General features: G+C 36.7%; 1 protein-coding gene across 2 annotated transcripts; it reads right to left on the reverse strand.

Moving 5' to 3' along the window:
• Positions 1-359: 359 nt before the first annotated feature.
• Positions 360-9,776, reverse strand: LOC103029040 (tripartite motif-containing protein 16-like). 2 transcript variants are annotated; one of them, XM_049466629.1, is made up of 7 exons: positions 7,720-9,776; positions 5,859-6,351; positions 3,527-3,622; positions 2,862-3,095; positions 2,509-2,668; positions 1,814-1,867; positions 360-1,694 (listed from the first exon to the last, which is right to left on the reverse strand). In XM_049466629.1, exons 1-7 carry the CDS (start codon positions 7,818-7,820, stop codon positions 1,153-1,155), a joined length of 1,680 nt encoding a protein of 559 aa, XP_049322586.1. In that variant the 5' UTR covers positions 7,821-9,776; the 3' UTR covers positions 360-1,152. The 2 variants fall into 2 exon arrangements, with proteins under 2 accessions (XP_049322586.1, XP_022522389.2); XM_022666668.2 differs by lacking the exon at positions 7,720-9,776 and having other exon boundaries at positions 5,859-6,614.
• Between the last annotated feature and the right edge of the window lie 5,122 nt (positions 9,777-14,898).

The following is a 14,898-nucleotide window of genomic DNA, read 5'->3' on the forward strand; positions in this document are numbered from 1 at the left end:
ACTAGTAAGAAATTCTGTCTGACTAAAAACTCATTAGCTCTAACCCACAGCAGCAGCTCAGCCTAATCAGCTCTCCCTCCTGCCCTGCCCCTAAAAATATATCTTTTTGCATTTTTCAAATTTGAGGGTGGAGGGTGGAGAGGGTGGAGTCAGCTGAAATCAGAGGGGTTAGTTCTTTAAGAGTCTTGTGTTTTTTTTGTGATATTGATTGAAATTGTCAATAGCATAAGTATAAAGTATCTTTAAAAAAGTTGCATTCTATACAGCAACAGTGATATGCAGTTTTTTTATTCGGTAAAGTGTCCAGGAAAAAAAAACACCTCACATAATGTCAAAGTAAATAGAATACGTAAGATAAATGAATTTTAATAAACGTTTTATTCCAAAGGAATGATATATAGAGAATAAACTTTATAATATTTATTTTATGGAATTTCCACAATATATGTAATTAACTATCTAGACAAAAAAGACAAGATACGTTATTTAAACAATTAAACACAACATTACACTAGTAAATCAGAAAACACATACAGCTTACTTGCATCCGGTAATTCTTTTAAAAAGAGCTCTATATGGTGGGTGCCTCATTTAAGTCCCCACAGTGGAGGTGAGTCCCAGACTGCTGCGAGCCTGCCCAGAATAAACCATCACCACATTCCACACACAATAACTGCAGAGTACACACCATGTACTGTTAAATTTAAGTAGACACCAGTTCTACTGAATAAAAATAAAATGTTTGATAGAACATATTATGCCAACAGATCTCCTACTTCATATATTTCAGCAGTGCAGAAGCTGTGGGACGAAAACTCTCAAAAAAAGAAAGATCTACAGTCTTAGTGCAGAAATGTCTGCATTTTAGTCTTGGCTGTAAAACTGTGCATGGAAATGAGTGATTTGTAGGTGATAGAAAAAAGCAAACTACATAAAACCTATTAAATTTCCAAACCTTGATTTGCCAAACCTTTGTTTCAACTTTACTGTGCAAAACAGAATAATTTAGCTAATTCATTTTTAGTTATGTCCAGATACGGCAGCAACTTCTCTGGGCTCGAAGGCACCTTGGGTGAACCCTTACACAGTGGAAACATACTGTTTATCCTCAGACAAGCATATTTTTCTGATTTGGGGTTTTACCTAGTAAAACTAGATGATATCATTTTTATCACACAACCTCACAGATGATCCATCACCAACCCCAAACCCAGCGTAGAGGGGCTGAGTGAATGTGGTGTGGAGTGTGTGTAGGAGGGTCATTGTATCAGAGACGCTGTAGAAGGACAGAGTTCCTGCACTGTGATCCACATACACTCCTATTCTGGAGGATGGAGGAGCCGATAGCTTAGTCCTAATGTTGTTTTGTAAGAAAGAGAGAGAGGAAGAACACACCAGACTCCAGGACTGACTGTTGAATCCGAAGCCAGAATCATGACCCCTTCCTTTCCTACTGATTTCTTTATATGAGACTGATATTTCCACACACCCAAACCATCCACTGCTCCACTCAACCTCCCAGTAACAGCGTCCACACACACTCTCCTTACTCAACACCTGACAGTAGTAATCAAATCTCTCTGGATGATCAGAGATTGACGGGACTCTATTATTCCACTTCACCACTCTGTTCTTTTGAGACAGAATGAGGAAACGATGTGCTGTATTGGGATCCAAAGTCAGTCGACAGAAATCTTAAAAGTAACAGAAACATAAAAACAGTATTTTATTTACCTGTTCGTGTGAGAAAGTCTGGTGTGTATATGTGAATGTATGCCTATATGCTTTGGTGTGCGTGTTCTGTTATACATACATTGCAAAAAGTCTTCTCTGGTGTTTGGTTCTGAGCGTAAAATCTGAACTGCATCTGTGGAGAAACAGACACGCACACAACAGTCCAACACAATCAATAGGATAGGATAGGATAGAACAAAATAAAACATAACAGAATAGAATAGAATTAACTCTACAGGTCTGTTTGTTTCTCTTAACACATTTCTACATTAAATATGTGTTGTCAGTATTTAATGTAACTAAAATGGTTCTGATTTAAAGAGAAATGCCACAGACTTTAATAAATTCCTGTAAAATGAAACAGCTTATATTTTCAAAGTCATAGGTTTGGTAGAAACGTTCTGTTTTAAAGAAATGTTCTGGGTCCAGACACCTGAAGAGGAGAGGTCTCTAAAAGCTCCTCACAGAAAGTTGGTTATGAATGATGTCTGAGACACTGATTTATCATCCTTTTCAGAAGATTTTAAACTGAAACCTATTTTTAAACATTCATTTATGGTAGAGGGAAACATGCAGAAAGTTCTAAAATAAAATAGTCCACAAAACACTTACTGAGGGTTCTAGATAGTACATAAAATGTCTATATTAATAGTGTAATAACAGAGAACCCTGAATCTCATCAGCAGCACTGTAAAGAGTGGGTTTGTTCCTCTACAGTGATCTGAATAAAATAACTTGTATTCTTCTGTCTGACAGCAGGACAGCAGCTCTCACCATGTGGAGGGATTTTCCTGAATTCCTCTCTGCAGAATTCCTCTAGTCGCTCTTTCAGCTCAGAGAGAGATTTCCTCACTCCATCAAATGAGGGATGTTGATGGACAGTGATGCTGGGAGAGTCCTCAGATCCAGAAGAGACACAGAGAGACTGGAAACTCTACAGAGAGAAGAAACACAGTGGAGGAAGATAAAGGTGGAGAAGAGAAATGAAGGAGCTCAGAGCAAATTAGACTAAAGGGAAACTTGGGATTCCAGACAGCTTTATTTATTGGAGCTTCATGAACTTTTGCTGAGAGGAGTTTTAGAAGTTTGATGAGGAGCAGCTTCCTCTGGAGATCAGTGAGAGTTACCTGGAGGAAATGGATGTGATCCTCTGTGTGTGAAAGCTGCTCCAGCTCAGTGTGTCTCCTCTTTAGATCAGCCATCTCCTGCTGCAGTTTCTCCAGGAGTTCTTCAGCTCCACTCAGTTCAGCCTTCTCCTGATCTCTGATCAGCTCTGTTACCTCAGAGCGCTTTTTCTCAATGGAGCGGATCAGCTCAGTAAAGATCCTCTCACTGTCCTCCACTGCTGCCTGTGCAGAGACCTTTTTACACACACACACACACAATTTTATTGCATTCCCTTTTTATTTATTCACATACAGAGTACACACAACAAAGAACTACTCACACCAAACATTTTCCTTACTACTGTATACTCCACAGTTTACAACTAATACAAAATAAGGACATTTGGTACTGGTGGTTGGAGACTAGAAACAACTGGCTATGCAGATGTTCCTATCATAGCACATATCATTTTGGTTGCTTTAGACATTCTGAAATGCATAATCTTATAAGAAAAATTGCTCTGAACTTCTCTCCCAGAACTTTTATGTTCCCAGCTTTAAGGTGGACATTGTCAGGGTTGCACTGAGATTTCAGCCTTTATTAGATGGGTTACTGCACAGAGACATTCATTGAACTGGAGATCCAGACTGAGCTCTGAAATATCAAGAATCTGCTCAGCACTCACCTTAATAGTGAGCAAATTTTGTTCCAGCTCCTGTAGCTTCTTTTGGTTCTCTTGGATTCTCTGCTGGAACTTTCTCTGAATCTCCATTAGCTGATTCTATTAACAAGAAAAGTTGTAGTGTTTATGATATTTATGAATTCTGCCATTCAACGTTCATATTAAGTTCAGGCAAAATCATTTTTTGACACTGCCATGTGCCTGTCTGAACTTTGGATTTTTCAGCATGTCCAATTAAGGCTGAACAAATATTTTCTAACATTTCAACTGGAAACATTACATTTGATTCTTTAAAACAAATTCAGTACATATTTTTAATTGGTTCAAAATCTGAATTCATTATATTTCTGGATAACAGTTTGATCACATCTTATATCTTATGTCAGAAGTGTTAAAGTCAAGATTTTTAGAGCTAAGTCTGAGTCAAGACTAAGATGAATATTTTGAAAAGAGTTAGAGTCAAAAGCGATAGGGAGATGCCGAGACTTCAAAGAATAGACTTTTATTTTAATATAACAATAAACAAGAAAAAGGAAAAATATGTCATACTCATTTATTGTACATTCTGTATCATTCCTTTTACATGATATATAATACAATCATAAATATTACACTTCATCAAATGTTTTAAAATGCAACATTAATTAATATACAGTCTAAATGAATATTAATTAGTATTTAATTAAATAACATGTAAAAGAAGCACCATCTATTGATCATTATTTGTTACAGTACCAGCTTCTTTGTGTACAGATTTAGCAGTGTTTTGACTGCCACACTATGCTGTGCTTCAAGTAGGTAGTCTAGTCAGATCATTCAGATAACTAAAGCTGGGCACTTCTGGTGATATTTAAGGTGAGATGTGTGCCATATTAGATATTAGATATTAGCATTTCCTGTGTAACATACTGTCTACAGCCTGTATGCATCCCCAAACTGTTCCCTCTTCACCAACACTCCACTACAGAGTATTAATGCTTATGAAGAATCACCTTCAGCATGAGCGTCCCGCCAATAAATTTGAGGGGGACAGGTCTCCTTCCCATTTCATATTTATTTGTTTTGAGCGGCACACACTTATTATAATTTATTATGTATCCCTGTTGAATTTTAAGAGGAAATAAAAGAAAAAAAGGTTTTATTTCTACAATAGTTTATTTGTGCTTACACAACCTAAATCAATCATATCTGTTGCTATATCTTAGTTGGTGCAAGGTGACTGGTTTAGTTGCCTTTTATTCAAAAGCCTAAATAGTGTGCGAGGCTAGGAGTTGTGAGTGGCCCAAGAGCAGAACAAGAGAAAGACAAGCAGATTCAACCATGTGGCACACCAACTAAATTTGTGTGTCTGACTCTAAAATAGTTATTGAATTAAGCCACTTTTATAAGTAAAATTGTTTATCAACATATTAAAAATACACCAACATGCAGGAAATGGCATCCAATTCATTTTAAGGGGATGGACCCCCAGACCACCATTGTGTCTTTTTAATGGAGAGAGATAAGAGCTGAGCTGTTGAGCACGTTAATTTACACACCCTTAAACGTGACAAATGTACTGGATTTGCGGTCACAACAACAGTTTCCAATTCACCCCCAGACATAGACAACTCTAGTACAACAACACTAGGCATAACGATGTGCAACAAAAAAAGATGAAGAGGTGATGATTTACCTGTTCTAAATGTAACACAGCAAACTAAGACTTTATTTAAAGGTAAACAAGTTTCTTATTTTACACTGTAAATTTGTGAAACATACAAGTTGAGAAACTATGTGCTGTATTTTCTGATATGTTGTTGCAGAGACTGCTTCAACAAGAATTTGAACTTTAACACCGTCTCTGAACGTCACTGGAAGATCCTGTTACCTAATCTTCCAACCAGATCAAATGTGACTGATAAAATTGACTGGTAATGTAATTAAAGAGTAAAGTTTGTTCCACCATGCGTGGCATTGTTATGCATAGTATGCTACTTTGAGAGATTCAAATACATGTAAATATGACTACAGTCTGATCACAGTTATCAGATTTGGTCACTTTCAGCTTAAAATCTTAACAATAAAAAAAAATCAGAAGGAGGAAACAGATCTGACTTGTTCTGCCAGTGTGAATAAAGTATGTGGAGCCTACAGGTGTTTTTTAGCTGGGAAAAGGTTAACTGACTAGTCTGACTAGTTTATCAACCACATACCCACAGCATTTTAACAATTTTTTTCTAAATCAACAACTTAAATTCAGCAACTAAAATAAGAATAAAGATTCACTTAAGAAACACATTGCAGATAATGAATCCAGTTAGCATTAATTCATATAAAAATGTACAGATCTCACCTGTTTCTCAGTTCTTTCAGCTGTAACCGGAACTGTATCATGACCCTTGTGTTTATCCATTGTACATAAATAACAGATAGATCTCTGATCAGTACGACAGTAGATCTCGATCAGTCTGTCATGCTGAGAGCAGATCTTCTCTTGGAGCTGGGTGGACGCTTTAACCAGCTTGTGCTTCTTTAATCCAGGAACTTCATAGTGAGGTTTAAGATGAGCTTCACAAAAGGAGGCCAGACACATCAGACAGGACTTGATGGCTCTGAGTTTTCTCCCGGTGCAGAAATCACACTCCACATCTCCAGCTCCAGCGTAACGGGGAGCAGGAGAAGCAGCTTGGAGTTCTATGTTCTTCTTCAGTTTCTCCACCACTTCAGCCAGCATGTTGTTTCTGCGTAGAACAGGCCTTGGAGTGAAGGTCTCTCTGCACTGGGGGCAGCTGTAGATCCCCCTCTGATCCTCCTGATCCCAGTTGCCATTAATACACACCATACAGCACATGTGTCAAACACAAGGCCCGCGGGCCAAATGTGGCCCGCCACGTCTTTTTATGTGGCCCGCGAGAGCTTGTAAGATCTTAGTGTCTATAATAAATAAGTCAGAAGCGTTCTTTGACCAAAAAATACATTTCCCACAATGCTTGTCGATTGTATTACCCGCAAAGTTACGGCTTACTGCCACTACACGGCAGTGTAGTCATTGATGTGGAAACCCTGCCGGAGGGAAGGTGTAACTTCGCGGGTGGAATTGAGACATATAAATGTTTATCCCATAATGTCCAGAAAAAGAGAAGTTGATGCAGACGGACGGCTGTGCTTCAAGGCGAAAGACCGGTATGCCTTTTGTGTTACGAAGAGTGTTACTGACCATAATAAACGCTTTTTAGGAGAGATATAAGTTCTGTGTAAACATTTATAAGACAATAGCTGACAAAATCTGTTTTAATGACGTTAATAAACATCACTGTGACAGCGCTAGTCGCAGTTTCACCGCAGCAAAGTACGAGGACGTGAATCACTTATCTAACCAGCCTTTACTGATTTCTGCCCTCAATGACCCTTTCAATAACCTCCAATAGCCTTTAATAGTCTTCAGTAGCCTTCAACAGTCTAACCTTGCAGCCGTGGTGTGTCCACTAAACTCCGTAGTTATAAACATCCTGAGGTTAGCAGCGCGCTAACTGACCTGTTTATAATGTAATCCCAGCAGTGACTCATGCTCTAAACGGCTGCTGTTAGCTGATTGGGCTGAAAGATGAACTGTAGAGAGCTGTATTATTCGGTTACAAAAATCTTTATTTCATACACAGAAGAACTTAACATTTTTAAAAACGCTCCAGACTGGCTGAGCTGAGCCCTGTAGCCCGTGGCTGGGCTGTAGCTCTGACTCAGTAAAGACTGCGGACTTGTGGTGCTGCTGCTGCAGCTCCCACTAGTGGTTGGATGAGGAACTGCTAAATCTGAGGAAATGCTATGTTCTTAACAGCTCACAATTTTTGATTTTATATTTATTAAGCCTTATTTCAGTTAATAATTTCAAAGTTAATATAACTTGATGTCATTTCTATTCACTTGAATAGTTTGGTTCTTGATTGATGGAGTTTTTGGATTTCATGACATGACAAATTAAAAGGATTTATGTTAATAGAGCAACAAGCAAACATTTTTTCCATGCAACTGTAATATTTGATTGAATAAATAATATATTGAGAGTTATTTAACATTAAGGAGTAATTACATTCATTTACATATATTACATTTGGTTACATTTTATTACATTTATAAGTTACATCTGGCCCTCGGAGGACAGCCAATATGCCAATGTGGCCCTCGGCCAAAATGAGTTTGACACCCCTGCCATACAGTAACTGTGTCCACAGTGAATAGTCACTGGATCCTTCAGCAGATCCAGACAGACTGGACAGCTGAACTGATCGTGATCTACTGAAATACTGGCCTCTGCCATTTTCCTGCACTTCTAGACTGAGAGAGAGCAGCATTCTGAGATCACTTTCATTTACTCTGAACTGAGCAGTAATGATTTCCTGCTTTTCTGCTGCTCAGTGTCACAGAGGAAATGAGGAGAGAGACTTGTATAGACTTGTACAGAATTGTATGATTTATAGATATAAATCATATATAATATAGAGTAAAAAACAAAAAAACAAAACAAAAAAAACTACATTAAATACCTTTGTTACCTTACCAACCGCAGTACTGCTAATGGCACTCACACAAGAGTTAATGCAAAAATGGAGATATCAGATTAGCTAACTTAGTTGTTGCCCGCTCATTCACACATTGTTAAAGCAAAGAAACACAGAATCAGAACTGATGAGAGCAGGCAGGTTAAAAACAGAGTCAAACAGAGTTCTGACAAAAATCTTCAGATCTATCTGCTCTGAAAAAAGACACCGCACAATGCAGGATTAAATCTCATGCTTAACATGATTACAACTGAGTGAGTACTTTACATTTTACCATAATTCAATGGATTGATTTGCTATGGCTGACAACATCTTCTCCTACAAACTGCACCCTTACTACAAAGACAGAACTACACAAGGAGGTATCATACCCAAGGGCGTAGGAGCGGGTTTGATATTGGGGGGGGACACTTTTGCTAATGCACCAAAGCCCATATAGTTTCTTAGAACAACATTTAAGGAATTACTTTTAATCACAAATAATCCCTTTTTTCTGTACTCTGTTTATTATTAGTTACATCCAAGTAAAGGTGACTTTACAACCGCCATGTTACTCCAAATTACATTTAAACAAATATGCGTGAAATGTCTGAATTACATACATATATGACAAAAACTGATCAGTTATCATCTGCGCTTTTAGTTGTTTCTACTGAAAGCACTTCTTATGATGGTGTCCTTTTTTGAAAAAAGAATGTAACTTTACGTTTCATAGAGATTTTTGACAGAAGTTAATATAAATATTAGACTAAAGAAAAAAACATTTGGATTCGCCTGGAATCCCTCTATTTACTCAGGATTTAGTCTTACTGTGAACTACAAATGAACAGAAGTCAGGTTAGAGCAGTGTTTCTCAACCCTGTTCCTACACATTCTACTGCATATCCCCACTGCCTACTCTGCTTTAAAGTCACTTAATAAAGTAAGTGGAGGTATGATGTGTCTAATACACTGCTGACATACATAATGAAAAGGATTTAAACAGGTAAACTCAGTAAAGGACTGTTTATTAGCTAATCAGTTGGATCTGGTAGAAAACACACAATTTTAGGGCAGAGATCAGGGTTAATAAACTGCTTTAAACTACCAACATAAAGTACTGTTCTAAATTCTGACTATCCACTACATCTGGCTTCTAGCTAACTATTTTTTTCATTTACTATAGCTTACAGTAAGTCCTGCAATCCTAAATTAATAAACACAATTTGAAAATGAAATAGTGATTAGCTGATCAGGGCAAGCTGAACATAACATACATGTTTTTTTTTAAGCCTTGACTCCCTGTCTAGCTAATTCCAAAGTTAAGCTAACTGACTAACACAGCTGCAGTTTATTATCACACGCTGGGTTTAATCTGTGTGTTTTGATTTGGAGAGTCTTCTTAACCAGCTATCAGAAATATTCTCAACACAGGCCACATGGTAAACTCCGTTACCTCTTAGAAAAATCGCCGTATATCCAGATTTACTTCAACACCAGCTGATGCTGGACACCGCTTCTAAATCTCACAGCGAGGGGGAGGGGCTTCTCCTCCACCAGCACGCTAACTCTTCTCGCAAGACCAGCGAGCTGATTGGCTGTTTCTCCTGAAAGGCGGGACTTTCTCCCTGAACCGGCACCGTGATTGGTTTCCCAGCGCTTAGCGGTCGGTCTCTTCATTAACAGTACGACTGAGCTGAGCGAAACTATTTCATTTTTGGGGGGGACAAATCCACCTGTTTGGTTCCTACGCCAATGATCATACCTATACTATAAAAGATAAAACAGCTGAATGTCAGTGAGACACAATGCAGAAACTCTTTAGCCAATGGAAAAATATTGGAACCAATAGCTTTTGAGCAAAAGGTTTGGAATCTCACAGTTTAGCCAAAAGTTTATGAACACTGCTCTATTAGCTAAAACATTGGTATTACAATATTTAGCCAAATGTTTTGGGACTCACTCTCTTTTAGAAAAAAATATTAACATTGGGCACCCCTGATAGTATTCATAATATTCCATTTATAATCATTGGTTGTTCATATCAGCAATTTCAGTTAAATATATATATCATATTTGAGTTTATAGGATTTACAGAAAAGTGTGCAAAAAATCTTTAAACAAAATTAGGCAGGTGCATAAACAATATGCGTGGTGGAAAAATAGCAGAGCATTCCAAGACAAACACTTGCTACCCACAGTAAAATGTGATGGTGGTTCTATCATGTTGTGGGGCTGTGCGATTAGTGCAGGTACTGGGAAGCTTGTTAAAGTTGAGGGTCGAATGGATTCCAGTAAATATCAGCAGATTCTTGAGAACAATGTTTAAGAATCAGTGAGAAAGTTGAAGTTGTGCCATCTCCCACTACTACTTGTACGTTCATGTGATAGCGGCAGGCGTCTCAGCAGTGCGGGCCCCGGCCCCGCGGCGCCCTATACCCGCTCCCAACTCTCCGGCTTACCAGGAGCCCCACGGGTCCAGAGGCCAGCACGGGTGCTGAACTGAATTACACTTAGAAACACACGGCTGCTTTTAGGACTGCGATAGTTCGCACAGACAGCGGAGCGTGACGACGAACATGCAGCTGTAAAAATTTACTTTTACTGTTATTTCTGCTTTTAAATCACAGCCACCTACAGAAAACTGCAGTTCAGATACATCTACTCTCAGCAAGTCCAGATTATTCTGTTTTTTTGCAATTAAATGAAATTTTGAAGTGAACGACATTAAAGACTATTTGTTTATTTGTTAACAATAAACCCATTGTTTTCAGTCATCGCCAGAGTTCTGCATATACAGTGTCTGCGTACAGTGCATCCAGAAAGTATTCACAGAAATGTTTCTGTATCCTTCCCCAGATTTGTGCCTCGAGACAATTTTGTTAATTCTTTGACTTCATGCTTGGTGTTTGCACTCTGACATGCCGTCAACTGTGGGACCTTATATAGACAGGTGTGTGTCTTTCCAAATAATGTCCAATCAACTGGATTTACAAGAGGTGGACTCCATTTAAGCTGTAGAAACATCTTAAGGATGATCAGTGGAGGCAGGATGCACCTGAACTCAATTTTGAGCTTCATAGCGAAGGCTGTGAATACTTACGTAAATGTAATTTCTTAGTTTTTTATTTTTAATCAATTTTCAAAACTCTCAAGAAAACTTTTTTTCACATGGTCATAATGGTGTACTTTCCGGATGCACTGTATGTCAGGAGTGTTGTCTGATCTGGGCTTCCAATGTTTTTTTTAGCAAACATAACATTTATTGCAACATTTATATCATGTTTAGTTCAGCACTATAACTAGGAATATACTGATCACATTTTTGCCCCCGATTTAAGATTTAAACACATTTATCATATGGGGTTAAAATATAGCCAACAATATTTCCCAGGGGCTATATATATATATATATATATATATATATATATATATATATATATATATATATATATATATATATATATATATATATAACATATTTACAATAGACTTATGTACTACATAAATAAGGAAAAATCCACCTGCATGTAAGCTACTTTTTCCATCAGAAAGAGTAAAAAACACACAAAAATAATTACAACAATCATCAACTTGTCTTTTTTAGCATGAAATTATTAATTTTAATCACGACTGAAACCAATCATTTCTCCTGTGTCTATAACTGATAAAACCGCATGTTTACAGAGTAGCACTGTTAGCCCTCACCACCAAACAAGCACAGCATGAAATAATAATAAACCAAAACACAGTATCAGTAAAAGCTTTTTTCAATTTACTGCAAGCTAAGATTACAGCCATATTTTAAACGTAACATGATATATTCGCACATTTAACCCGATCGCTAATGCTAATCGCTAATGCTAATCGCTGCTAGCTTCCGCCTGCTAGCCTACAGCTTTAGCAGTTAAAACAAACACTTTAACTCAACTTATACATCACATGTGTACACTCTGGTTGTTTTAATAACCTTTTAACTCTCTTATTTACATTTTAAGCTGTTACAAAACAGAAATACCGACTGATTTACTTATAATCTGTCTTTATCTGGAGCTTCTACGGTGCAGCAGAAAGGAAAAGCAAAATAGATTGATTGAAATAACGAATCTTTTGAACGAATCTTTTTAGTGAACGAATTTTAATGATTCAGTTCATCTAAAAGAGCTGCTGTGCTCATTACTACTAGTTAGCTTCTGTAAAGAATTAACCAACTCCAAATAGCGTTTTTTTGTAGTCCTTGGAACTGTTAGAACTACATACAGGTCGCAGTTCTGCAAAGCAAAACTCGAACAAACCCTGGAATATACCGCACAGATTCAGGAAAAGTCATTGTGGAAGATGAGTTTTCAAACTTTCTTTTTATTAAGATCAAAACTGTGAAACAGGATGAGATTGTTTTGATGGCTGTGGACCATTTAGCATCAGAATGGATTAAACTCTTCCAACCTGCTTTTTGAGGCCCGTGTACATTTTGACAGTTTGATTCTTGAACTGAATAGAGAGCTGAAGAAATAAAAAAACGGCTCATTTTTTCGTTTTTTGGTTTGAACACACAAAAACAGAAACGGGAATTCAGTCCGAATATTGGTTTTCTCCTTTGGGTCTACAAAACGAATTTATGGCTCATTATTTGGATTGCGAAATATGGGCGGGCTTTAATCGCGCCTCCTACCACATTGGTTAGTCTGAGAGATCACGTGTTCGCAGCCACTACGTTCCGATATAATAAAAGTCCCGAATTGTCAGGTGTCAGTAATTATGACCGCAGGAATATTATCAGTGTCTAGATTTGCGTGCAAAGATTTTCTCCAGTCTGACTGAATTAATTCCGATTACAGAATCTGATTAAGTGTTTGTACACGCTACTCATCTGAGGAAAAACGATATTTATATGTAACAGGAATGTACGCTGTAAAATGATACACGTGTAGAGTACTACTGATTTTTCTATGTACCTACCTTGAATTCATTGTATTATTACATTCATACATTTAAATGTAATATGGTCAAACCATTGTTCATCTTCTGTGCTACACACTCATGAACTAGGTACCAGTCCCACCATGCATGACAAAAAAAAACCTTTGGATAAAATGTATGGTGGAAGTAAGTCTGCTAAAAAAATCCAGCTCTTTACCTGACAATAAATATTTTACATTGAGATTTGCGTGCAAAGCCTATTTAGTATATTTCAGTCATGAATAAAGGAAATAAAAATTTTACTGATGCAGGATGACTGTGTGTTATAAACTATATCAAGATCAAATATAATGTGAAATATACTGATATGCACGTCAATTATCTCAACAATTGTGTTTATTAATTTCTTATTTTCAACAAAAAATATAATGTAAAGAATTATATATTTTTTATAAATATACAATTATAAGACTTAGGTCCAACTGTACACGGTAAAAAAAGGGAATAAATATAATAAAAAATATATATATAATGCAGTGTGTGACACTTATGAATTGGTTATAGAGGTGCTTTAAATCTGTAACACTATAAAATTAAAATAGCTGTCTTAAAATAATAATATTACAATGTTTTAAGATGTTTCTTTGAATGGGCAGTTTCTAATATAATTTGGATCGATTTGATCATTTATTCCAATAACTAAAAAAGTGTAATTGTAATTAAAAATGTAATTGTAAGATGTAGATGTAGACATTAATATCAAGAAATTACACTACAGTTCCTGTTCATACAACTAATTTGTATGTCTAATATAAATTACACTTAAATGCAAAGTAAATGTAAATTAAACCATTTAAACATATTATTTTCTGATACATTATTACAAGTCAAAACCATAATGCAGATTAAGGAGCTCAGAAAAAAAACTGTACGTAAACAGTGTAATCACTGATACTGTTTCTTGTGCATATTTTAGTGATACGGTCGGACCATTTGGTCACCTTTCACAGGTATATAATGACGGAAACACAAAATTGCATTTCATGTATCACATAATGCTGTTTCTATATCTGATAAAATAGTCTGAAGACCTGCATATTGTCAAATCACAGTGTCCTGCTTAAGAAATATGTCACAGGCCTCATATAAAAGACCTACAATTTGTTAAAGCTATATTTTCTGAATTATGTGTTCATTTAATTAAGTAACCAGGTTTAAAACGGGGTGCATTTCCTTGGAGGCTGACTGAGTGTCTAATACTAAAAGTATTACATGGTTGGGTGTAAAGTTATAGCAGGTGCTTTGTAAGGTATACTATCTGCTGGGAAATATTAGGAATATTTTAATATGAATTATGTTAATTTAATTAATACATGTTAGCCCTATATTACTAAATAGTTATTGAGAAATTATTAAACACATTTCCATCATAACTTTTAAACGCATATCATGTTTCACAGTATATTTGATCTTGACGACACAGAGACAATCATCCTGCATCAGTAAAATGTTTATTTTATTTTTTCATGCATGAATTATACTGTATTTCTGTTCCTTTGGTCACAAAAACCCTTTTTTTTAGTATGGCCCTAAAACGCCGTCCTACCATTTCATTTGTATTATTCAACGTTATTTTCAAACATGTATTTTTTATCATGGTGTCTTGGTGCTCTTGGTGTGCCCCCTGGTGGCGTTAGGGCCCCTAAGCATCCGCATAATTTGAGTATGCATTGGGCCGGCTGTGCGGTCACACCATTCAATTTACCCCCTATAAAATTAAAAATAGGCTTTTATAATATCATAATTGAGGCAAAGGAGGAAATGACACTGCACTTTTTCTTGACGGACTGACAGCAAATAAAAGCAAATGTCACCTTTTTAACCTAAATTCCATGTTTTTTTAATCGTCCGATTGATATAGCCGCAACATAATAAATA

Source organism: Astyanax mexicanus, chromosome 1, assembly GCF_023375975.1.
Source record: "Astyanax mexicanus isolate ESR-SI-001 chromosome 1, AstMex3_surface, whole genome shotgun sequence".
Lineage (NCBI taxonomy): Eukaryota > Metazoa > Chordata > Actinopteri > Characiformes > Acestrorhamphidae > Astyanax > Astyanax mexicanus.